General features: G+C 54.1%; 1 protein-coding gene and 1 long non-coding RNA gene across 3 annotated transcripts; one reads left to right on the forward strand and one right to left on the reverse strand.

Annotated features, from left to right (window-relative positions):
- The first annotated feature begins 2075 nt into the window (after positions 1-2075).
- SLC43A3 (solute carrier family 43 member 3) lies at positions 2076-21945 on the forward strand. Of its 2 annotated transcripts, XM_019547206.1 has the most exons (13): positions 2076-2150; positions 5559-5777; positions 6416-6545; positions 8709-8755; positions 9224-9300; positions 11986-12078; positions 16808-16947; positions 17238-17374; positions 18575-18736; positions 19227-19346; positions 19531-19717; positions 19972-20095; positions 21377-21945. In XM_019547206.1, the coding sequence occupies exons 2-13, from the start codon at positions 5588-5590 to the stop codon at positions 21530-21532; spliced, it is 1563 nt and encodes a 520-aa protein (XP_019402751.1). In that variant the 5' UTR covers positions 2076-2150; positions 5559-5587; the 3' UTR covers positions 21533-21945. The 2 variants fall into 2 exon arrangements, with proteins under 2 accessions (XP_019402751.1, XP_019402749.1); XM_019547204.1 differs by lacking the exon at positions 2076-2150 and having other exon boundaries at positions 4890-5777.
- On the reverse strand, positions 21562-24153 carry LOC109318149. The gene is made up of 2 exons (XR_002103194.1): positions 24100-24153; positions 21562-23652 (listed from the first exon to the last, which is right to left on the reverse strand). It is a non-coding gene; the product is annotated as an uncharacterized LOC109318149 (long non-coding RNA).
- Positions 24154-24870: the final 717 nt, after the last annotated feature.

Below are 24870 nucleotides of genomic sequence, written 5' to 3' on the forward strand. Positions count from 1 at the left end.
GAAGAAAAATAAGCATGTGCTAAAGTGCAAAGTTTTAGCTCTGATTAAGTGGCAGAAAGTGGACTTGGGAGCAGACAGGGGTCTGGGACCAGGCTGGGGTCAGTCACTCAGAGGCAGATATTTATGGCAGCCTGGCAGTGATCAGTGTTTCCTTGGATGCTGCTGAGATGGGGGACAGTGCAGGGCCCCCGAAGGTCCAGAGGCTTGGGTAAGTGACCCCTACATTATGATCTCCCTTCACAGGTGGGGAAACCAAGGTAGGGAATGAGTTTCTGCTTCCTCCAAAGACACTCAGTGGAGGAGCCAGGGCTATTGTTCCTGGGCCCCAGGGTAGCATTCTGCTTGTGCTGATTACCAGGGAGTAGTCTGCTGGATAACTGTACTTACAGGGTGATGGCTGGATGGGTATAGGGCAGGGGTAGACAATGTTTTTTGGCTGGAGTGCTGAAAAATCCACAATGTCTAACTTGGAAGGTGCCGGTGTGCTGCGGAGCACAGAGCAGCTGTTTGCAGCCTTCTGGCTGCAGCCAGCCCGCAGAGCCCAGTCTGCTTGCAGCCTCCCAGCCGCCTGCTGGGAGCAGCCTGGGCTCCGTGGCTGGCAGCAGCTGCTTAGAGCCTGGGCTGGTGGTGGTGTGCCAAGAAAAATGGTCTGGAGTGCCATGCTCAGCACATTTGCTGGGGGTTGCTGACCCCTGGTATAGGGTTTGGGTGGGGGGAGGGGTGCCTCTGTGGAGGGATGGCTGTGGTTCCAGGGTGACAGCTCTGCAGGCTGGAGGAAAGCAGGGGACACCATAAATGGGGTGCCTCCTGAATGGCAGTCATTTGCCAATAGTCCTGAAGCAAGCAACTGCATGGGCAGGATTCCTTTCATGCTGGCACAGAGACTCCCAGCTTCATGGCTGCTGCAGAGGCACTCAGCTGGAGACTGGCTGGGGTGGGAATAGCCTGCACAGCAGGCTGGCCTGGAGAGCCAGGGTCTCCCTTGGCTTGCATGCATGTGAAGGGCACAGATCAGGGGGTCCTCATTTCTGCTCTCTCCTAGAGGGTGCACAGACGCACAGGCTGGTAGTGTGCATAGTTCCATGGAGCCAGGCTTGGTTTGGCTCTTAATGTGGCTGATGGGGCAGTGCAGGCCTCATGGCTGAGGTAGATCCACAGAGGCAAAAGGACTGAGACAAGAGCTTTGGAAATGTTGCTGGGGCCCCATGGAGCTGTAGGCACTCTCAGCTGCTGGATGGGGCAGCACAGGAGCTGGGGCAGCCAGACGGAATGCATGTAGGTATATTGTGTAGAAAAGATGTGGAATGGGTGCTCTGAATGTGTTTGCCTGTTCTTAGAAAAAGCATCTGGAATGGGGTGTGTGAGAGATTGTACGAGTGTGTGCAAGGAGGTTCTGCAAAGGTCTTTGTATGTGCACATGCATGTGTATGTGTGTATATATTTGTGTGTGCATGTGCAACAGGGATCTGAAACTGCATGAGAATATGTGGGAAGGGTTTAGAATAGACCTGTGTGAAGGGGGCGTGCGATCAGTTAGGTGTGTGTATGTGTGCGCATCATGTTCTTTGGTGGGTATATGTATATGATTACTTTTCATGCATATGCATGTTTGAGTGTATGTGCATATATATGTGGGTATGTGTGCATGTGTTTGAGCATATATATATAGGTATTTACACATGTATGCATTTAAATGTGTGCACACGTGTATATACCTGATAACATGTATGTTTACATATGTAGGTACACATGTATACATGATTTTAGGTGTTTGTACACATGTGTCTATATACCTGAGAATGTGTGTATAAACATGTGTGCATGTGTTTGAGTGTGTATATGTTTGCTGACCGCAGGGCAGTTTTAAGACAGGTGTGCGTATGTGTCTAAGAGCATGGGGGAGTGCACATGCCTGGTTGCACGTGTGTGCAAGCCTGTGCATGCAGGGAAGGGGGGCAGCTTACATTTCTGATTTCTCTACGCATCCCCAGATATTTCCTGAACGGCTCAGAGCTGGCAGGGGTGGGGGAGGGTGTGTGTGGGGGCTGGGGGTGTGGTAGGGTGGGCGTGCCTTGCAGCATTCTTGGCAGTAACTCTCATGCTGTTGATGGTTCAGTAGCAGCTCCCAGTTCTCCAGCATAACACTCACGGTGAGTCCTTGTGCCCACTCTCCCAGACTTTTCCCCCCACAGCTTGGCAGGGGAAAGAGGCGCGTGGATGGGGTAGGGGCCCAGGAGGAGGGAATGGGTTGTATAGAGGGGGCAGGCACTTAGTGCCTGTTGTCACAATGCTGGCACTGCTGTCCTCCCCTTCTCTCTTGCCCCCACCCTTGCTTGGCTGCCTGCAGCTACCCACCTTGGCACTGGTGGCCTCTGGACTGGGCAGGCTGAGCGTGTGGCAGAGCCCGGAAAACAAGTTTCTCCTTTAGAGGAGGCTAAGAGAAAACAGATGTTGTGGCGAGCCACAGGGAAATGTTGTCTGTATTAGGAAAGAATGAATCAGCCAACCAGAGAAATAGAGATTTGAGGAGCGGCTGTGAGGAGACGGGGACGGGAGTCACGGCTCAGGAGTTGCCCAGGGAGTGGAAGCAGGAGTGTTGGTAGGTAGGAAATGGATAAATAGACAGAGTGGGAGATGTGCAGAATGGGAGGGGTGGCAGTGGGCAGAGGTCCTGGATATGGGAGCTGGCACTGTATTTCAATATCCCCTGCTCTGAACCCTTCCCTAACCCCCAGCCCTCCCCCACAACCCTGCTGACTGTCTGTGCCCTGGTCGGACAGTGACCCTTCGGTCCTGCCCTGGGGCAAGGGCAGGGCAGTTAGTGCCCTTGCTGCCTGGTTGGGAGACAGGGCTCTGTGGGGAGTGGTGGACTGTGTCTGCCCAACCCTGCTGGGTGCCTCACCTGGGAGCTCTGATGTCTGTGCCCCCCAGCCCTGCCCTGATTGGGGGTGGGGGGCAAGGGTGGGGAGGAAGCCCTATAGCCAAACTGGTCCCTTTCCTGCCCCCGGGTGGTGCAGGCCAGAGAGGAGAGTGGGTTTTTTACTTTATCATGGTTAGAGTCCTGGTGCCCTGGGTTTGGGGCTAGGAGAGGCTTCAGGGGTGGTCCTCAGGGGCGAGGTCCTGGGCTGGGGCAAGTGGCATAGTAGAGCTCCCTTATGGGAAGCAAGGAGAGATGCCTGACCTGGGTGCAAGTGCTACCTGGGTGGGCCTTTTGTGCATAGAAGTGTGTACTCACACTTCTAAGGGGCTGCCTCATGCACATGTGCTGTACGGGGATGTATCCTGCATATGTCACATTGATGTGGCACATATGGCAAATGTGTTGCATAGGGGCTCCATGGTATGCTTACACTGTGCAGAGAACTGTTGCATACTCATGCTACAAGAGGGCACATCTCATGCATGGTGCTGGGCAGCTCTAATCCCAGGGGCCTGACCTTTACTTACATGCTGTCTGGGGACAATGTAGCTGGTGCCTTGATTTCCTCTGGGGTAGGGTTCTGAGGGGATTCCTGCTTGGTGAGTGGTACATGGAGCTGCCACAAGGAGGCCAGGGCTATTTTTAACATTTCCCCATCCTCAGTTGAACGGGAACAGGGTTTTATTATAAAATTGTATAATTCATGATTCACAGAGAGCAACTTCCCTACCCAGCCCCCAAACAATGAAACACCACCACATAGGGACTGGTCAGTCTACCTGCTACATCTGAGGATATCACCTGCCTCTGCCTACCAGCCTCCCAGGCTGGGAAGATGATTAGGAATGAACCTGTGTTGTTCCTTGCAGGGTGGAGTACATTTCACTGGCTTTGCTCAGGACTGCTCAGTGGCCTCTTTCCCCAAGCCTTGGATTTTTACTGGCAGAAAGAGTTCCCTGACCCAGAGCCTGTGCCCCAGCCCAGTTCCTCTGGAGCTGCCTACCTCCCCTCCCAGAGGCTAGTGTCAAAGCTGGTCCCTGACCTTGTGAGCGATAGGACAAGATGGGGAAACTGAGGCACAGCAGGGGGGGCAGTGCTGTGCTCAAGGCCACACAGCACCACCTGGATATTAGTGGATGTGGCTGAAGATTCACAGTGCCTGACAGCCCCTGCTTCAGCCACAGCTTGGGTGGGAACAATGCAGCCAGGTGTGGCTGAGCCCAGGCCACCCTGCCAAGGGGAAGCAGGTCAGCTGGCAGTCAGGCCTGCAGGGCACCCATGGGACACAGTCCCCGGAGATGCCATTCATCACAGCTGCCTGAGCAGGTTGAGTGCTGCCTTGTGACCCCAGTGTCCTTTCTGCATCAGCACTAAAATCCTGCACACCAGCAACCTTTGTCCTTGGACACCCAAAGGTGCTGGCTCAGACACCCGCCTGGCACCTCCCCAGGCCTTATCTCTCCATCTGCAACACCAGGGTCAGAGACCTGCCCCCGTCCACTCTCCAAGGCACAGGCCACAGTATTGAAGGTGCATAGCTTAACTCCCAAGGGATCAGAGAGCCTGCATAAGGGGAACAAGGGACAAAATATGGGGCAGGACAGACATGATGGTGGGGGAGATGGCTGTTGCTCCTTCCTCTGCTCCAGAGTCCCTGTCCTCTGAGCTCATCATGTGCTGAGCATTCCTGGCTCCCAGGGTAGCTGACACAGGGTAGCAGCTCCCTCCACCCTGGTATAATGAAGCAAGGGAGGGGGGAGATGGGAGGACTGATGTAAGTTCTATCCCATGGTCTCATGTTGCACTGTGACTGCCAGAGCTTGCACCAAGCAGGGTACACTAGCCTGCAGGGAGTGGTGGGGTCAGGACTAGGGGTGGGGTGCTCTGTCCAGGTTGACACAAGACCCCAGGGTCCCCAGCAGGGCTCTTTGGATTCTCCCAGGCATGGAAGGTCCCATTCTCCCAGGCATGGAAGGTCCCATGACACTTTTTGCAGAAGCCTCACCTGCATCCCAGTTCTCACATGTTTAACTCCAAGCAGCCATGATCCATATCTGCACTGGTTTATTTGGATGCAGTATCCTAAGCTCCATCCTAAACTCCCGTGCAAGGGAACTGTTGAACAGCTGCTTTGCTCCACTTCAGAGGCAGCTGCTTGGCTGTGCTTGGAAGGAACCTCTAAAAAAAACCAGGTGTCCTCCCCAGCTTCAGTGCTGGCCTCTGTGCAGTGATCAGTGAGTGGCCCCTGTACAACCAGCAGTGATGCCTCACCCCAGATGTAGCTATATTGCAGTGGTGGATATGCGATGCTGCAGAGCAGCTATTGAAGAGAGAACATGCCCCACCCCAGAGGTGGCTGCATTGCAGGACAGAGTTGGGAAATCACCCAGAAGCAGTCTTACCTAGCTGGTACATGGATATCTCTGTAAACAGTTTCTGTACCTACCCCAGGGGAGGCCTTATTGCCAGGGTGGGTGAGGGCCCCCTGTGTGGTGGGGCAGTGTGGCTGTTGGACTGGTGCTGTGCCCCACCGTAGACGTGGCTGCATCTCGGGCCAAGTGTGGGGCCATTAATGAAGCAGCCATGTCACAGTGCCAGTCCAGGGCCCTTCTTCAAGCTGTGGTCTCTGCTGTTCTAGATCTCCCCCAGGGCCAGAAGGCTGGTGCCATGGAGAGCCAGGGAGCAGGGCTGGCCAAGCGCCTGGCCACGCTGCTTTCAGGGCTCGTGGAATGCATGTGTTTTGCGGGCGTCATCTTCGGCTGGGCTTCTTTGGTCTATGTGCTCAAGGGCCTGGACTACTTCGAGGACCTTTGCAAACCTGTTGCTAACATGACTGTCAACACCACACATGAGACAGGTATGGCTGAGCTCCCAGCACACGTGTGGCAGAGGGAATGAATTCAGAACCAATGCAAATCATAGCATGCCCAGGTGTGCATATTCATGGGTACACAAGCCCTCCTTTGCCTACCCCCAAGGCTTCTCTGCCTTTCTCCTGGCCCTCTGGTGCTTTCCCCATAAGCCCCATTTGAACTTTTAGCAGATGGGGGGTGGTGCAGGGATTTAGGGGATCTTTGGCTTCAGAATGTTGGGTTTGGCTGTATGAGGAGTGCAAGTGCTGGGGACTGTGTGGGGAGGTGGGAGAGATGGTGTATTGGATGGAGAGTGTTATCTGGAGAGCAGTGTGGAGCGGGTAGGGAAGTAATGAACTATATCTGTCCTGGGCAATTTTTGGGCTGGAGGCTTTGGGACTGAGCTGGGGTATTGATATAGGGGCTACGTGGGTGGGTTTCTGTCAGGGGAGCCAGAATGGGGGCTGTGTGGGGGTGTCTATGTAAATGGTTTGGAGAGGCAGAAGGGTTTACAGGCAGCGGGCTGGGTATGAGTGACTTTCAGGGTCTGGAGGATCTGGGCTTGGGCATGAGTGAGCTGTTTGTCAGGCTTGGGGCAGCCTCCCCCCACCAGGACAGCCCATGACATGAGCACTCCCCCCAGGCTGCAGCGAGCAGGATGAACAGTTCTCACTCATCTTCACCATTGGCTCCTTCATGAACAACTTCATGACCTTCCCCACGGGATGCATCTTTGACCGCTTTGGCACCCTCGCAGCCCGACTGCTGGCTATGTGAGTAGGGGGCGGGTGGGCGTACACATGCAGTCAGACCTCATCCCTGGGTGGGGGGCGTGGGCTGCTGTCGGGGTGTAACAGCCCTTTGTGGAGCTGAGTGGGGCGGGGGGCCAGGGCCAGGGTTCCCTGCTTCTCCCTTCCCTCTGGCACATACACCTGCTTAGCTGGGCTGTCTCTATCCCCACAGCACCATTATCATCAGGAAGGGGCCCAGCTTGTTTCATCCAGCTCATTCCATCTACCCTTAGCATAGCCTCCCCCCACCACATACAGCATTATCCCCAGCTCAGCCTCATTACCCCACTTGCACAAGATTGTTCCTCCAGCTGGGAGGTTATTTTAATTTATCTGGAGAGCGACATATTTTGGGTTTGAGGGTGGGGCATTTTGTGCTTTGCTGTGTAACTGTCGAAAATAAAAGCCAGACTGATCTTTGTCAGCCTGGAGTGGTTGGGTAGGAGCCTGGGGTGGCAGGTGGGGTTGTGTGATATGGTCTTCTCAAGGGCTGAAGGAGGTTATGGGCAGAGGGGTTACTGTCAGTGCAGAGGTGTCCCAGGGGGATAACTTAGAGCCACAGCAAAGTAGAAGCTTCAATTTGGGGTATGTCACAGAGATCCCCTGGGTACGGGCTCCCTGGTTGTTGGTGGAAAGAGACATAAGGGGAACAAAAGGGGCAGGGGGTCACTTCCATGCTGGTCACCCACTGAATCCTGATTACATAGCTTCAAGGACAGAGGGCTGTGATCCAGTGTGAGCTCCATTGCAGCTGTGACTGATTTATCCCAGCTGGGGATCAGAACCACTGACTCCATTGTTCCTCTGGTTACCATATTTCAACCAGGTCCTTCCTATGGATCTCTGATTGGTTTACTTCAGCCGGAAATTTACTCCAAGGGCTTCAGTGTGGCTGGTTTGCTCCAGCTGGGGGGAGTCTGAGGCTAATGCTCAGCATCTCTGCTACAAGCCCCTCCGGACCCTGCTTTGATGGGTTGGGGGTCTCAGGGACATGTGGGGGTAATGACTACATCAGGTGATAGTGTGTATGGGGTGATGGGGGTATGGGAGGTATGAAACAGGTGAGTGGGAGTGATGGGTGCATGTGGCTCAGGTATATGTGGAAGCAATGAGGATGTGTGGGAGAGATGCTGAGGGAGGTCAGTGGCTCTAGTGGTTTCAGGTCAGGGAGTTTATTCCTGCTGCAGATGCAGCTCATTAACTTCGTCTCAGTTGAGTTAATCTATTAATGGGCTGGGGGCAAAGTCAGGTGGCTCACGTGAGCCCCACGGGGTGCTGATGCAGCGGGTTCTAGGACATACCTCCTCCCATGTCAAGTTGCACAAGTGCCTGCAAAGAGGAAGGAAGGGCTGGCTGCCCACATCCTTCTGCGTGCTTGCCTGGCATGCTACACGGAGCTGCTCCCAGAACAGGACCAGGCTGCCATGCTGTTAGGCTGGGCAGTTTGTGTGTGCTGACTCCCAGTGGACTCACTGCTGGGCTTTCCTGCAGGGTATTTGGGGACGGTCCTCTTCCCCATGACAGCCCAGCTGAGCATGGAGGACAGGTCAGCCCCAGAGCCCAGGGCAGACAACGAAGGGACCTTCTCCGACTGGGACCTTCTCTGACCTTCTCTGACTTTAGGAGCAGGTCCTAGCTGGGTTGAGAGGATTAGGGCTGGTTGGATCCACTGGTCTCAGTGGGGAAGGATCCAGCCAGGGCTTATCCATGCCTCCACTGCCAGTGTGTATTCCCAGCTGTCTGGAGGGAGAGGCTGCCCATGCCCAGGCCTTCTGCCATAGGTCTTTGCCTTTCTGTGATCAGGATCCAGACCCTGGAGCTGAAAGACTTCACATGCTGGTATCAAACAAGTTATTCCATTTGGTGCCCACCATCCATCTGTCCAGCCCATCTGTCTGCCCATTCATCCCTCTGGGCACTTCCATTCAATCCATCCCTACATTTCCATGTGCACCTCTATCTAGTCCATCTGTCCATCCACTAGTTGATCCACCCCATGACCAGCATTTGTCCCATCCATCCATCCATCCCCCCAGCAGGGTTGTTTTTGTTTCTGACATCAGCTTACCTCCTCTATGATACAGGGTTGGGAGACTCTTTGCCTCCCAGCTTCCCTCCGCATTACCCTGTGTCTCTGTGTTTCAGCTTTCTGTACACTGGGGGTACCCTGCTCATCTCCTTCTCCACAGCAGGTAAGTGCTGTCCTTGTAGGTGCTGTAGGGTGGGCCTGGGTAGTGTGTGCCGGGTATTCTGTGGGCATGAAGTCCTGCTGGAGTGGAGAGGTCTTAGAGATGGGACACCATCACCTTCTCTGACCCAGGATGAGAGCCCTACTCCCAGCTGGCAAGCCTGAGCTGGGTTATCCCCCAACAGCGATGCTGGTGGATCTTCTGCTTTGGGGGTGAAGAGGCAAACCCCTTCAGAGTGATGTCACCCCACTTGTGACTGTTAACTACCCAACAGCACCACCTGCTGGACAACTCTGAGCATACCCTTGGACTGCTCTGATCCCATATTGGGCACCCAAGTGCAAGCAAACTTGTATGCTTGTGTTCCTGTGGAGTTCCACCCCAGCAAGTTGTGGTGAGGCCTGGCTGTGCAGGGTGTATGTGTGCGTGTGTAGATTGGGTCCCTGATCTGTGCCTTTGTGTTCCTGGCAGCCACGGCACTGATGCTCTTCCCCGCCATGTCGCTGCTGTCTATCGGAGGGATTCTCCTTATCCTCACCAACATGCAGGTCTGACTCCATATGGACTCCTCACTGGGAGAGGTGCAGTTGTGGGGGGGATGGGCTTCAGTCTCCTGGTGGGGACCATGCCACCTCTGGTGATGCCTAATTGACACCAGCTGGGCATGGGGGCAGACTCAACTGGGGGAGTAAAGATATGCTGTCCCCTGCTGAGCCCCATGGGCTGAGGGTGTCCTGGTGGGGCAGATGCCCTGGCCAAAGTGCTGCCCTTGGAGAAGGAAGGCTGAAAGTACCTGGGGTGGCCTGACTCTGGAGATCCCTTAAGGGCTTTTAAGTCCACCCATCCTGCTCTATGGGGAATACTTAATCTCCTTCAGGTTCCTCATGGGAGAGTAGTCCAGCAGGACCCAGGATGCCCAGACAAGTTCTAGGGGTGTGGAGTTCCTTGTGATACAGAAGATAGGGAAAGCAGCAGGAGGGGAAGCTCTTTGAGCTTGGCAGGGAGGACATGGAGGTGGACAGCAAGGTGGGCAAGGGTGGTCATGAGGTGAAAGACTCCCAGGCCCTTGCATGAGGTGAGAAGGAGAACAGCAGAATAAAGCCTGGGCCTGGGGAGAACACAGATTACAGGGTCGCTTGGGAAACCTGCCTTAGGGGAGGAGCTTCCAAGAGAGGTGGCAGCTTCTTAAACATTGCTTGGGGTGCAAGCTCTAATGAGTGCAAGGGCTAAGGCAGGGGGGAAAACACTGGTCCAGTGTTGTTTAGGCATGAACTCCTCATGGCCTGGGAATAGCAAGGGATTGCCCCAGCAAACGGCAGCTGGAATTGGTAGTGATGGTGGGCACAGAGAGGCAGTGAAGAAATCCTATAAGGGATTTAAAGGCTACAGTGAGAAATGCTCTGTTAGGCACTAGGAGGATGAGGCAGCTGTCCAAAGAGAGATGGTGACTCCTCAGGGAAGGGGAGAGCAGAGAGGACTGACATTTGTGATGCCTTTTTTACTTGATTTTTCACTGGAAGGCTAACTGTGAAAGATACTAACAAAATTAGCACCAGGGAAAGAACTGAGCTGGGAGAGGGGAGGAAAAGGATAAAGACTCCTTAGAAAAGTCGGGTGTTTTGTGAGCTGGGCTTGAAGAGCCGGGTCAGGGAGCTGGCTGAGGCAGTCTCAGAGCCTTGAGGGCACAGCTGAGCATAAGTGTTCACAGTGGGGCGCACAACTCCGCACCTCTGCTGCTGTCCCTGCTGCTGCCTGCAGCCCCATGCCCCACCATTGGCACAGAAATCTGCAGGGGGCCACGTGCCCCCTGTACCCCCCTACTCCCCCCGCTCCATGTCACCTATGCTTGAGGGATTGTGAGGACTCCTGGAGGTCAGACGAGGCTCCCCTGGCTGGGAAAGGAGGACCCAGAGAATTACAACTCAGACGGTCAAGCCTTGATTCCTTGAAAGACTGGAACGTGAAACCAAACTCTCTGTCTGTGAGTACCTGGAAACTAATACAGTGTCATGGACCAACCAGCAGGATTGGTCCAGATCAAAGACCAATCAGGCCTCTCCTTTTGTGACCAAGGAACAGGTCTTGTAGGTAGGGGAGAGATAGCAGATGTGGTACAGCTGGACTTCAGTAAAACTTTTGACTCTGTTTCACTTGACATCCTCTGAGGCAAACCAGGGAAATGCAGTCTAGTAGACACCCCTGTAAAGCTGATACATGGCTAACAGGAAAACTGTCCTCACAGAGTAGCTATCAATGGCTCAGCCATCAGGATGAAAGGTTGTATTAAGTGGGGTCCCCAGGGGTCTGACTTGGATCTTGGTACCATTCAGTATTTATACTGCCAGAGAAAATTTGCAATGAGTGTAGTTGAAAGATGTCACGAGAGCTTTGGAGGACTAGGTTAGAATCCAGCTTAATATCAAGCCATTGGAGAAGAGGTCTGAAACGAACAGGAGGAAATGCAGTAAGGACAAACATGGTGTTCTGACCTAGCTGGAACCACAAGCTGTACAAATATAAAATGAGGAACGACCAGCCAGGCTGCTGTTCTGCAGGACAGGATTTTAGGGCTCAGAAACACGTGGACTGAATATGAGCAAATGCTGTCATGCTGTTGCAAAAAAAGTCAGCACCCTGTTGGAGTGTAGGAGCAGGAGTGCTGTCTCTATGGCATGGGAAATCATCCTTCCCCTCTGCTTGGCTCTGGTGAGGCCAGAGCTTGTGGCCAGTTGGACATCCAGAAAGTAATAGAGAATCCAGAAAAGAGCAACTAGAATCACCCAAAGTCTAGAAATCAGGACCTCTGAGGCTAGACTGAAAGAACTGGGTGCATTTAGTCAATAGGAGAGAAGCATGAGGGGCTTGGGAGAGCAGTCCTCAAATATGTCAGACATTTCTGCAGAAATGAAGGGCATAAAAGGTTTTCCATGTCTTCCAGGGGCAGAACATGAAGTAACAGGCTTTGATTGCAGCAGGGAAGGTTGGGGATGGAGACTGGGAAGAGCTTTCCAGCTGCAAAGATGGTGCAGGATGAGATTGCTGGGGAGGTTGTGAGGCTTTTGAGAGCAGGTTGGACAGAGTTCCCTCAAGGATGGTCTATCTGGAGTTGGGCTTGGGCAAGGGGATTCCTTGACATCCTTTACAGCCCTGTTTTTTTCTGATTTTTGTCACCTGAGCCCTGGGCAGTCCTGATCAGATTAATGATCATGGGCTGGGGGTTCTTGTTCTTGCAGGTGGGGAACCTGTTTGGGAAGCACCGCTCAACTATTATCACTTTGTACAATGGGGCCTTCGACTCCTCCTCTGCTGTGTTCCTCATCATCAAGGTGAGCTCCTTCAGGGTGGGAGAAGGGGCAGGGACATGGGCCAAACACCCACTGATCCAGGCCTGATTTGTCCCTGCCAGTGGAGACGTTGCCCTGGTACAGACCCTGTTCAGCTCCTCTAAGGACACGTGTCCCTCAGGACCTGGCACTCACGGGATTCTGGCAGAGCCTCTCAAGGTCCCTCTGCACTGGAGTCCCCGGCCTTCACAGCTCAGCGGTTACTAAGGCTACTTCAGTGCCCCGAAGCATGCTGCCCTATGTGGGGCCTCCAGGGAGAGTGTGAAGGTGTGAACTTTCAGCAAAAGTCCCCAGGATATGCCTCCTTCCCCCCACCAGGTGGCATCTGCATTTTAACAGTATTCTGATATTTAGGGCTCCTCCCCAAACAGGCACCCCCTTTTGGGATTGGTCTTGGCAGTTGTTCGGCCCTCCTGGCCCACATGGAAAAGCTCCTTTGAAATGCAGGCCATGCATAGAGCACGATTGACCTGTGGGACTCCCCACCACAGGGCAGTTCATCCAGCTTCAGCAAACGGTTTGGTAGATTAAGAGAGGACTGGCATCTGGGAGCCCACCATGACAGGGGTGTCATCTCAGGCCCAGGGCACTCCCACCCACCCCATTGTGGAGGCAACGAGAGAGCTCTGACAGGGGTGGATGGCTCTGTACACATCCTGATTCCTTCTTCAGAGCGGTGGTTATCAACCTTGTTAGATCCAAGGCACCCCTCAAAAAATTCTTGTGCTTAGTTTTCACTCATCTTTTGATTATGGAAAAATAATAGAAATGTTTTTCTGTTGCTAAGAACTCAGAATGCCCATAACAGGGCGGAATGGTTTTAACACTGTAGATTCCTATGTGAAATTTTGGAGTTTATCTTGTGAATCATGTTTGTGCACCTAACAGTGCTAACATTATGTAGACCCCATGGCACCCCTGAAAGGATCTCATGGCATCCAAGGTCGGGGGTGGGGCCTTGTTTGAGGATCATTGCCCTGGAGGAGCATCTTTTCTTTGCCCTTGTTGGTGATGGGACATGTGACCAGTTAGACTCTTAGCCTGTCCCCACCTGGAAGAGTGTATACTCTGCTCTTCTGGTCAGCGTCATCTGTAGCTGTATGGCCAGCCAGACCGTGTAGGGCATAGTACTGTGCTCGGGAGTGGAGGTCACCATGCTCAGGAGCCCTTGGCAGACCTCCAGAGTACATAGCATATAGGATTCCCTGGCAGGGTCTCCCCTGGGAGGTCGATCCTTTGTTCCTTACCAGCAGGTTCCAGAGATCAAAGTACAGGTACAGCTGGTGCCTGGATAGATAGGAGTCTGTACCCAGCAACCTTTACTCTGTGCTGATGCTGGCCAAGCGGCTGCAGGGAGGCAGTGTTGCTGAGAGCAGGGCTGAGTTAGATCTGGGGGATATCCCCATTCTGCTGAGGACCTGGGGAAGGCACCTACACCCTTTTGTGCCTCAGTTTCCCTTTGTGCATGCTTTCTGAGGTAGGGGCTATCCTGTTGGCTATGTGCAGTGTTTGATGTTATCTCTATGAGCCTCTGAGATGTCATGGTAGCCCCAGTATAACCCCACCTGGAGGGGCTGAGCTCACCTGGTGTGGCTGTAGAGGCTCCTTCAGTCCATCCTTGACCTCTGTCCCCTGGGATCTCCATTCACTTGTGTACATGAGAGTGACTTTCCCTTGCTACTGGGTCTGGGGCTTGACTGTCTCCCTGGGGCCAGCCCAGGGCATGATTCATACCTGTCAGACTCTCCCAGTCGTTGCCCCTTCCCCCAGTCAGGCAGGCCCCTGCTTGCTGTGTATTGGCCGTTGTATTGGCTGTGTGTTGTCGTTGCTGGGGACAGTAGGCAGGTCCTGGCAGGTGTAAGACTCCAGGGCAAGAATGCTTCTCACTCACCCCCACCTTGCCCCTGCAGACTAGCACCCCCTATTGCCAGGCTGGGCATTGGTGCCAGCCCTGCCTTCTGGGGAGAGCACCTCCTTTTGTTCCTTTCAGTTCAGTGCTGCCTGCCGCTGTTGCTGGAAACCCTCTGAATTGCAGGGCTCTGGCATCTGTTAGTGCATGTGCTGCCGCCCCTGGCTTTGTCCCCATCTGTTCCAGGGATGTAGAGAGACAACCCCCTGCCCAGTTTCTCAAGGGAGTGTGCTAAGTATGAGAATCATTGTTGCCAAGGACCTGCATTGCCTTGAGGCTCTAAGCTCAGGACCTTGCTGTGCTTGGTGCTATGCAGGTTCCCCAGCTGGCACACCCACAGCCTTTGCCCACCAGTCTGCAACCACAGACATAGTCTGGCCTCCTGCTGTGGAGCAGTGCCCCCTGCTACCCCTTCTCAGCCTTGTGCCAGGTGGTGTCAGTGCCCCCTGCTGGTTTGCAGTTAATTCACCCGCATGATTTTCCAGGCATTGATTCTGCAAACCTGAAGCTGCCCCTTTCTTAGGTGGTACTGAGCCAAACTCAGCTGTTCAGTTCTGTCTGGGTGCTGGTACCCAGCACATGCCTACTGGGCATCTGTAGGGACCCCTCAGTTAGTGCAATAGTGTCTAGATTTTGGTGCCAGCTTGGCAGAAGTTAGACCTGCTGAGCTGCAAACCAAACTCTCAGCAGAAGGGCAGGGAGCTTCTCATTGCACTTGGCAGCTGAATGCTCATTCATGAGTGCCTGGTATTGATTGGGACAGACGTTAATAAGCCTGCGGCAAATATAGCCTAACGGAGCAGCGCCTTCCTGGCCAGCCGGGTACAGCACCAAACAGAGCCCACAGCAGCAAAGAGACCTGCGCAGTTCTAAGGCTTGTGTCCCTCTCCTGACTTGCAAAGTGATCCCTCTGACCCTCCTCTCCAGGCCTGGGATTTCCCACGTGCTCAGAGCCTGGCATCTGTCAGACTAGCTGGCTTTGTCAGAGAGCTCAGCGAGTGAGGAGTGTCCTGCAAGGCAAGGGTGGGCAAGGGCATTAGTGCCGCCTGATTCCCAACTGGGGAGGCCTGGTCCCTGAGGGATTGGAGTGTTAGTTCCTGGGCTCACTTTCAGCTTGAAGCCACATGGCAGCTCATACTGTGCCTGCACTGCTGGGGCACTGTGTCCTGGCTCCTGAGTTGGCCTTTCCCAAAGGGCGGAGTTAAGGTGGCAGGGCTCTATCCACCCATCCCAATGCCCCCTGCTCCCCAGCCAGGAATAGAACCTGGATGTCCTGACTCACCATCTCATGCTCAACCCTCTAGCTCAACCTTGCTCCTGCCCACAGCTGGGAACAGAACCAGGGAATGGTAGAATGCCACCAGGGGATCGAACCCCATGGTCCTGGCACTCAGTCCCATTTCCTGTCCGGAAACCACAGCTATCCCATGCCTCTCACTCCCCTCTGTCTTGCACAACCCATCTGTTGCTTGCGAGCTGCTTCCTGCCTTCTGCTTAAGCCTCTGATATGAGGAAACTAGGCTGCAGGGCTCTTCAGCCCTTCCCTGTGCAGCCAGTTCCCTCTACTCCAAGGGTTTTGTTTCCTTTGCCTTAGCCCCACTGGGAAGAACAGGGTCAGGTCTATCCCGTGACAGGGAAGAGATGGAGGGGAACATCTAACCTCCCTGGTACCAGTGTTTTGGTGGAGGGGTTGGACCAGTCATGTTGAATAAACAAATGGGTTGCATATTGGAACTGGCTGGGATATGGAATGCTGTTGGAGGGAGAGGCCTGGTGGGGGGTTGGACTAGCCTGATGGAGCAAATTTACACAACAGCCATATTCCCCTCATCTTGTGGGCACCGATTCCTTTGCAGACTCCCAGGGGATCTCACATCTGGGATTTCTGGCCTGGCACCAGCATTCCCAGCAATTGTTGGTGCAGCTCTTAAAGTCCCTGATACCGGAGTCTGGAGGCTACATGAGCCTTCTTTGGGGAGGAGAGCCCCCTCCGGCTGCGGGAAAAGCTTAGAGAGGTTCCTTAAGGATTTTGTGATTTTTAAGAACTGTGATTTTGGGGAGGGGGTGATGTTTGGACTCGTGGAATTGGTAATACCTGCCCATGAGACAGTTCAGTGAGTCTGAATCCAGTGCTTAAATGTAGCCATCTCTGAGAAGAAGGTATGGAGTGCAGCAGTACAGAGCATGGCCAGTTACTGATACCAGGAAAGGTCCCCACCATGGGCTGGGGAGCAGGCTTGGGTTGTAGGATGTCAGTTGTCATGCTTTGGGGCTGCTGCTTCATGTTGGGCCATACTGGAAGGTCCCTAGTGAACCCATAAACTTGCCAGGACCCCAGTTTTTCAACTGAGCTCAAATGGGGGGGCATCACTTGCAGTACAGAGCCTCCTAGTGCCACACTAGGGTATTGAAGTCCAGACTCCAGGGCAAGAATGCTTCCCACTCACCCTCCACCTTGTCCTTGCAGACTATCATCCCCTATTGCCAGACTGGGGCATTGGTGTCAGCCCTGCCTTCTGGAGAGAGAGCACCTCCTCCTGTTCCTTTCCCTGATCTGTCTGGACCTCCTCATGACAGAGAAGCTATCCATTCCTCAATATTTCTGTGCAGTACCCAGCATCCTAATTTCTGCTGGGGCCTGTGCAATGCCCAGTATAACAGAGTCTGGATCGCAAAGTCTGTGCAGTGCCTGGTACAATAGGGGCCCTGATTCCAGGCAGGTTCTATACATGTCTCTTCCACTCCTAACATGTTCCTCAAAGCCTAGCTTGCCTCTTATACTTCCCTTGCTTTTGTCCACAGCTGTTGTATGAGAAGGGCCTGACCCTGAGGGACATGTTCCTCTTCATCACTGCCTGCAGTGCCTGGCACCTGATCCGCACCTTCTTTCTGATGCCTAAGCAGCACATCCCCTACCCACTGCCTCCAGGATACAGTTATGGGTAAGGCCCCCTCCACTGCTCCTGTGGGAATCTTCCTGCTCCTCCCTCCTCTCCCCTTGATCCCGAAGCTCTGACCTCCTTAGAAGCTTAGAATCATAGAGGAGCAGGGCTGGGAGGGACCTCGTGGGGTCATCTACACCTGGTGCAGGCAGGCTGGTTCAGCTTGGGCTGGTGCCTGGGACCCTGCCTGAAGAGTGGTTCCCCCATCTGCCTGCTGTGGAGGCTGTGTGGGAACTGCATGGTCTTGTCCCCCAGCCTGGGGTGGGGCCTGACTGGCTGCCTGTCCACAGTATGACCTGTAGAAAATCTCAGTCCTACCACACCTATGAGGAGAGGCAGCCAGCCCACAGAGGCGGAAGCAATGACCTGCAATCGGAGCCTGTTCTTGCAGAGGCTGATCGCAGCCCCAACGACTTCCTGAGCAAAGGTAGGGGGTTGGCCTGCTTCCTTTGCTCCATGTCCCCAGGCCCTTTCCAAAGCCCTTGCTCCTGCCTTGTTTGTTGGGGGGACCCTCTGCCCATCCCAGGGACAGGACAATGCACTGGCAGTCCCTGGAGCCGTGCCTGCCCCTATGAGAGGAAGTGGAGGAGCCCCATCAGGGCATCTTGGTATACCCTCCCCAGTCTGGGTAGGCTGAGGACCCACTGAAGAGACTCCTCCACAAGCCTGAATGAGCCATTGCCCTGGGTTTGGATGGTACCAGGCATCCCCAGCAGAGACCTGCCACACAAAGGGAATGACTTCCCTGACCTAGGGCCAGAAAAGCAGGTCAGAACTACCCCTGTGGGCACTGGGGACGACAGGCGTGGGGACAGATGGAGGGTTTTGTGGGGGGCATGGCTGGTGAAGGGGAGTAGGTGTGTCGGGCAAGGCACGGCTGATGACTGTGCTGTATAGACAGCGGTGTGGCCAGAGGAGGAGGCATGGCCAAAGGAGAAGTGTCTCAGTGGGGCTGTGTCAGGAGGCAGGGCCTAGCCAAAGGGAGGGAGGAAGGATGGCCACATGGTTGTTTTGTCAGGTAAGGGGCATGGCCAAAAAGAGATGTGTCAGGGATGGAGAGACGTGGCTGGGTTAGGGTGTGACTGGATCCCTCCTGTCAGGCTTCCTCTGTGGGGGAGTGTTGCAGCCTGGTGGATAATGCCAGCCACCCCAGGGCTGCTCTGCTTTTCCCTGTGGACCTGTTGCCCCTCAGGCACTGGGGGATGCACAGGTAGCACAGAGCTGCGCCTAGAGCAGCATGCTTCCTAGAGCGTGAACCATGTAGGGGAGCTGCTGGGGGAGGGGCCTGCGTGGACTGTGCCTAGGGCTTGTGCCCCAGGAGAGTCCCAGAGTGGGGAGGCTTGGGCACCAGCACTGATAGGCAAGCCAGTGGGCCTGGCACTTGGCCCTGGGTCTCATTATTTCCTGGACATGAAGAAGGCAGGAGCTGATTTCCCTTGCTCTGTCTGATCTTCCTCGCCCTTTGTGGCCTCTGGTCACCCCTCCACCTCTGTGTGTTTAGATATCATGAGAACTGGGAATTACGGCCCCTTGGATTTCCCCTACATCCCCTCTCCCAGCATGTGACCAAGGGGCTATTGCCATTGTGCACTCAGTCCCCCACCAGCTGACCTGGGTGCCATTGCAGGCCACAAGGAGCCTCCTGTCCGGTCCTTCCAGTCCTGTGTCATCTCCAAGGTCTTTTTCTGGCACCTGGTGTGGCTGTCAGTGATACAGCTGCGGCACTATTTCTTCATTGGCACCCTGAACCCCATGCTGGAGCACCTGACTGAGAAAAACACTGCACTGGGTATGGGATGGGATAGAGGGAAGAGAGGGAGAGGTGATCCAAGAGAACGGGAGGAGGGATTGGGCCGAAGGTTTCCCAGTATACATGGCCTGGGGTGGGAGTATGAAGGAGGAGGGAATGGGCTGACCTTGCAGGAGGGGGTGGAAGGTGAAAAGGAGGGAATCAAGGTGGAAGAAGGGGACAGAGATGGATGGCGGGAGGGGGGTGAATGTGAATGGGGGAAGTGGTGGGAATATCTATAGCTGTGGAGCTTTTCCCTCAAAGCCTCAAAGAGGCCTGGATGAAGGTGGGTTGCTTATTGTTAACTTAGTGTCTAGAAGGGAAACTGAAGCAGGGGGTGGGTTGCTGGAGGGGGTGCAGAACATAAGAATCACCCACTCTAGGTTGCATCTGGCTCAATCCTTCAGCCCTGGGGGGTCAGAGATGGGGGTGGGTATGAGGCCCCTTGGACAGTCCTGTCCTTTCACACTGCTGTAACCTCTTTTCCCAGTGAGCACGTACACGAATGCCTTTGCCTTCACTCAGCTCTGTGGGGTTCTGTGTGCCCCCTGGAATGGCCTCATCTTGGATCGGCACAAACGCAGGAGGGGCAAGGATGGCAGCACCCATGGTAACAGTTCCCATGTAATCTGATGTATCCTCTCTCTCAAGGCCAAGCTGGCCTGATACTGTGACCTTCATCACAGCGATGCCTGGCTGGCCTCTGGTGCTGTGGACTCCCCTATGGCAGTGCCATGCTGTGAGCTCTGCTATGCTGATCCTGGGCTGAGATCTGTGTCTCCATTCTGTCCCAGGTGCCTCAGACTCCCTGGCTGACCTGCGCTCCTGCGTGCTGTCGCTGGCAGTGACAGTGGTGCAGAGTGTGGGGTTCTCAGTGTGTGCCACTGTGCCTGTGCTGCCTGTCCAGTACGCCACCTTTATCCTGCAGGTGCTGAGTCGTTCCTTCCTCTATGGAGGCAACGCTGCATTTCTGGCCATTGCGTGAGTCATCTGATGGGGTCCACAGGGCTCCAGGGGGTGGGTGAAGGAGATGGTCCAGGATTGGGAAGGGGCAGGGCAGAAGCAGTGGGGGCAAAGGCAGTGGTGGAGGGGCAGGGGAGCAGGGCTGAGAGATGCCTGGTGGTGGTCGGGGCAGGAGGAGGGTTCACCTCTGGCCCTTCTTACACCAGTGTTCCCAGCACCCTCCCTGCCCCCACCAGGTTGTACCTCACTTCTTGTGTTTACTCTCTCTGCAGCTTCCCCCTGGAGCACTTTGGGAAGCTCTATGGGCTTGTGATGGGTCTGTCAGCTTTGGTATCGCTCCTGCAGTATCCCTGCTTTGCACTTGTCAAGGGACCCCTCAATGGAAACCCTTTCTATGTGAGTGTCCAGTTTGGCAGGGAGCATCAGCCAGGGTTGGGCAGGGGGTGGGGTGTTTTATTGATTCCCTGGCAGAAGAGACGTGGGATACCCATGTTGGTTCTAGGGGGCACATTGGCAACATCTGAGGGTCAAATGGAGTGCGCCATGCATGTTCCTGTGGAGGAAACTTTATTGACACCCCAAAGCAGGTGTCCTTTGGGGAGAACTTTATTGACACTTCGGAGAAGCAGACAGGAATTATGCATAGACAGATCTAGAGGATCTTTTTTGATAATCTAGAGTGGAAGACAAGTAGTCCCTGAGGAGAGAGCTTTCCATGTGCTCTTCAGTGAGCATGGGGTGCCACAGAGAAGGTCTGCGGAGGTTTATTGACCCATGAGAGTGAGGGTCAGGGAGAGACTTATCCACAGTTCTGAAGAAGTTTCTCCACGTGGGGACTTCATGGCAGGAGGCTCTCGTAGAGAGGAAGGAACAGAGTGTGTCATATAGGCCAGAGTGAGAGACAGGGAGGGCCCTGGGGGTCTGTGGAGCATTTTGACGCCCCTGAGTGAGAGATGAACATATAGTACTGCTAAGGAAAGGGATTGTTTGGACTTCCTGAGTGACAGGCAGGGAATGGCCTAGACAGGGGCTTTATGGAGAATTTGTACCAACTCCTAAACCGAGATGAGGGCAGTACTGCACACAGGATTGTGATGTGAGAGGTAGGAATGCCTCATACAGTGCTGGAGGTGGGAGAGGCTTGTGGGGGTCTTTAGCTATGTCTTAGCTTCAGAAACAGAGAGGGCCCTATTCTGAGTCTGGGTCATGTGAGCTTTATTAACTACTTGTCTCTTGGAGTGAGAGAGAGGGAGTGTCCTCCTCAGGGCCAGGCTGGGGGTTTTACTTTACTGACGCACTGAAATGATGCAGGAAGCAAGGGTTTTTTTGATGATGTCTTTTATTAAACCACCTATATAGTTGGGAGAGCTCTCCAGACCTGAGGAAGCACACTTTATGCCTTAAAGCTTATCTAACATCTCTCCCAGCTATACAGTTGGTCTCATAAAAGATATCACCAAAAAGCCTTGCTTCTTGCATATTTCCTGAACCACCACGGCTACATTTTAACACTGTTGAGATGAGTTAGCAGGTGTCCCACACAGGGCTCTTCAGGCTGTGGGGGAACATTATTTACTCCCTGAACTGAGGGACAGGGAGTGCCCCTATGGGGCAAGGGACATTTTGTTTAACACCGTGGTGCACATGAGGTTCACAGTCTCATTGTCCCATCTCCAGGTGAACATTGGCCTCACCGTCGTCATACTCCTGGGCTTCGTCAACCCCTTGATGGTGTTTTGGGAATGCCAGCGTAGGGAGAAGGAACGAGGCATGGAAGGGTTCAGTTCCTTGTCCTCATCACCAAAGAAGGCTGATGTTGAGTCTCCCATCTGAAACCAAAGGGCTGTTTGGGGACTGCTTTCCATGGAAAACGGAAAGAGAAAAGGGAATTTCAGGGTGCTCCAGCCTCCAGGACCTCTTCATCTGTGTTTGCCCAACTCAGAATGTTTACTACCATCTCAAGCCACTCTCACTCATTTAAAAAGAGGAGTATTAGAGAGCTATTTATTTTTACAGATACTTAATTTTATAGTTATTTTTATAGCCCTGTTGGTCAGAGTCCTTTATCTCCCTCTTCCCTGTTCTCATACAGGATAATTAGGAAGAAGCTCTAACTGTATTTACATGTATTTTTCTGCTTGACTACAGTTCTGTGTTTGGGTGTGTTCATAATAATTATGGAGGTAAAAGTGCTAGCTAGCTCCTTCCTAATTGAAACCCAATAAATACTAATGGAGAGAACCCAATATGCTGTAGCCCTGTTGCCTGTTGGCCTCACATCTGGGCTTTGCCAAGGTTCCTGGGTTTTTTTTAAGGCTGCCAAGAACCTTCTTGTCTGATATGCTGCCAATTACAGGACATGGACTTCGACCCCATAACACTTACACTGATCCCCAATTTCCAGGATGCTTCAGTCTCTTACATTGTCAGGCAACTATTCATCCACTCCAGCCCCTCTTGCCCACCTGAGCCACAGAGCAACCAAAGGGAAACCAGTACACAGTACACCACCAGTGAAGAGAGGGGAAGGTGGGAGTACTTCCCATGCCCTGGCAGGGAATACATTATGTTAGTAGATGCCCAGAGGAAGACCATGCTCCCAGCAATAGAGGAGTGCAAGGCCCCCCTCAATCCATACCAATGTGACCCAGGGTGTGGGGGGACACCTCTCCTGACCCCAGATCTGGAGATCAGTTTTACCTTGAACAAGATTCTCCAGCCTGGTATAAGAGGTGTCTGAGCAGCCCACCCTAGCCAACCTCCCACCATGGCCGAGGTCCACATGTACAGCAGTTCTCACAGAGCCCCCACGTGGTAACAGTTCAAGTCTTTACCTGCCCAGGCTTCATTTGAATGAAAAACCTAGAAACCAGAGGCTTCAGGGCAGAGTAATAACTGGGCTCTGATTCATTAATGCATTTCCTCTGAGCACCTTTCTGGATCCCTCATGAGAGGGTGCCAGGATCCAGGAGTCCCCCAGGGAGAGGATCATCTCCATCTCCCCCCTCACACTCCTCAGACTCACCTATCCCTTTTCTTTCACACTCCCACAAGCCTAGAGCCTTATCCCACACATACATATCCTGCACCCCATTCATCTCCACATAACTCCACACTCCCTCACACCTTTACAGTGCCATCCTGGACACCCATTCCTGCAGCCCAAAATCTTTCCAAATCTATACATCCCCCAACACTTCTTACAGCCTACAGCCCTCATGGCACAATCTGCCCAGCTACATACCCTTACAGACCCACACAACTGCACTCCACACCCATACACTCCTTATGCCTGAGCAGCCTCACACACACCCTATGCTCTGATATTCAGAACACCTCCTAATCTGCCATGTCCCACCCCATACCCCTGCTACACATCTGTTCAGTAACCTCACTTCCCCCCTTCCTTGTGTATTCTATGCTGTCCCTACACCCCTAGCTGGGGAAAAGCTGCAGCTCCAGGACCCCCTGCTCATTGGTGTTATCAGCACATGCCTGTGGAGAAACAGCTGGAACTGGTGATGGGATGTGGGTCCAGAGCCTACAGGGACCCAGATCCCCCACCTCAGCCTGGCCACTACCCCTACACTGCCCCACCCAGGCCCTATGGCTCATGGAGAACCCTTGGGGTTGCTGTGCCCAGCTCCAGACAGGAAGGAGCAATGTGAGGCTGGAGGTGTCGGAGTGGATGGAGTGACACATCATTTTATTGCAGGAACATCAGGCAATTACTATGTGGGCAGGGGAAGGGAGAGAGTGAGGGGGATGGAGGCGTTGTCCTTACCCAGGAGATGGGGCAGGGCCAGGAGCTACTGCTGGGGGTGGGGGGAGACACAGAGCAGGGACATCTGGCAGAGCTGGGGAGGGTGGGCCCCGTGGCTGGAAGTAGCCATCTCAGTACTCGCAGATGAAGGGCTGGAGGTGGTAGCAGGTGAGACCAGTCCATCGACCATCTGGCAGAAATGGGGAGAGAAATCAGTAGCCACCTGGCCAATGCCTGGCACCCCAGACCCCACAGAGCCCAAATGCCCCTTCCTTAGACCCCACTGCTCCCACCACAGCCTCCAGGCCCCACCGCTCTGTGTGCTCCATTCTATCCCATGGCACGATGAGGGTTTTGGTGTGGGGCTCACCAAGTACCTGCCCCCTCTCCTTGGGGCCCAGTGGGGTTCCAATGCATTTTACCCATCACCAACCCAGACACAACCAGCATGTCTCCCACTATGCCCTCACAAGCACGGGGTGCAGGACAGGGAGTAGCAAATGTCTCCACCCTAGGTATGCCTGGGCGGCGCTGACACAACTGTGGGGTTGCCAAGGGGCTGTGGGTCCTCACATTTCTAACAAGCCCACTGCCTCCCACACTCCCACAGACTCCCAGCCTCTTAGGGGCTCCTCACCTATTGGGCTCAAGGTGGAACATGTTTTCCAAAGCTTAGTTGGAGAAATTTCAGGTGGTGCCATCTACCCAGTGGGAGGTCATTCCACCCCCCCACATCTCCGTGGGGCAAGGGGGTGGGGGTAGGATCAGGGATGCTTGGTCTGCAAGGGGCTGCTGGGAATATGGAGAAGGGGGTGGAGGGGGAAGGCTCTGAATGCACCTAGCATCTGCTGGGGCCAGTGCCCTGCTGTGGTACTGGAGTAGGCACCATCCTGGCAGGCTTTCTGAGTTAGGGCACACAAGAAGATGCTCAGTTCCTGGCCATGGAGGGTCCAAAGGACCAGGGGGTTGGGGGTAGGGGCTGAGTCACCACCCACCCCACCCTTCCCCTTATTTCTCAGCCTTGCCCTGCCCTGGGGAGGATGCCCAGTCCTGGAGCTGGCAAAGCTCTGGCAGGAGGTCTGGGCTGAGTGATGGGGACAGGGTCTGCCTTGCCGAGGAAGAAGTGGTGCCACCAAGCCACACCTTCCTCCAGGTATGGGTTCTGCTGAGATTGTGCAGCTGTTTATTGAGGGCAGCGCTGTGCCTACACCCACTATCAAGCTCAAGAGCCACTGCCACATTATATCTCCCAGCCACCGGTCACACCACATACACCAGCTAGTTCCACAGGGTCTGGCCACATTACCTCCATGGGTCACCACCACAGCCCTCTGCCACAGTACATCCACCAGGCACTGTCATAAGTACAAGTCATATTGTACCCAACAGCCCTCTGCCTTACTGCATC

Source organism: Crocodylus porosus, unplaced genomic scaffold (assembly GCF_001723895.1).
Source record: "Crocodylus porosus isolate Cpor-Errol unplaced genomic scaffold, CroPor_comp1, whole genome shotgun sequence".
NCBI lineage: Eukaryota > Metazoa > Chordata > Crocodylia > Crocodylidae > Crocodylus > Crocodylus porosus.

Excerpts from the sequence above, each read along its gene's own strand:
- SLC43A3 (XM_019547204.1), top strand. The coding sequence starts at position 5,504 with ATGTCACAGTGCCAGTCCAGGGCCCTTCTTCAAGCTGTGGTCTCTGCT. Across the intron at positions 6,546-8,708 it reads GCAGCCCGACTGCTGGCTAT|CTTTCTGTACACTGGGGGTA; the intron begins GTGAGTAGGGGG and ends TCTGTGTTTCAG. Across the intron at positions 16,948-17,237 it reads CCTCCAGGATACAGTTATGG|TATGACCTGTAGAAAATCTC; the intron begins GTAAGGCCCCCT and ends GCCTGTCCACAG.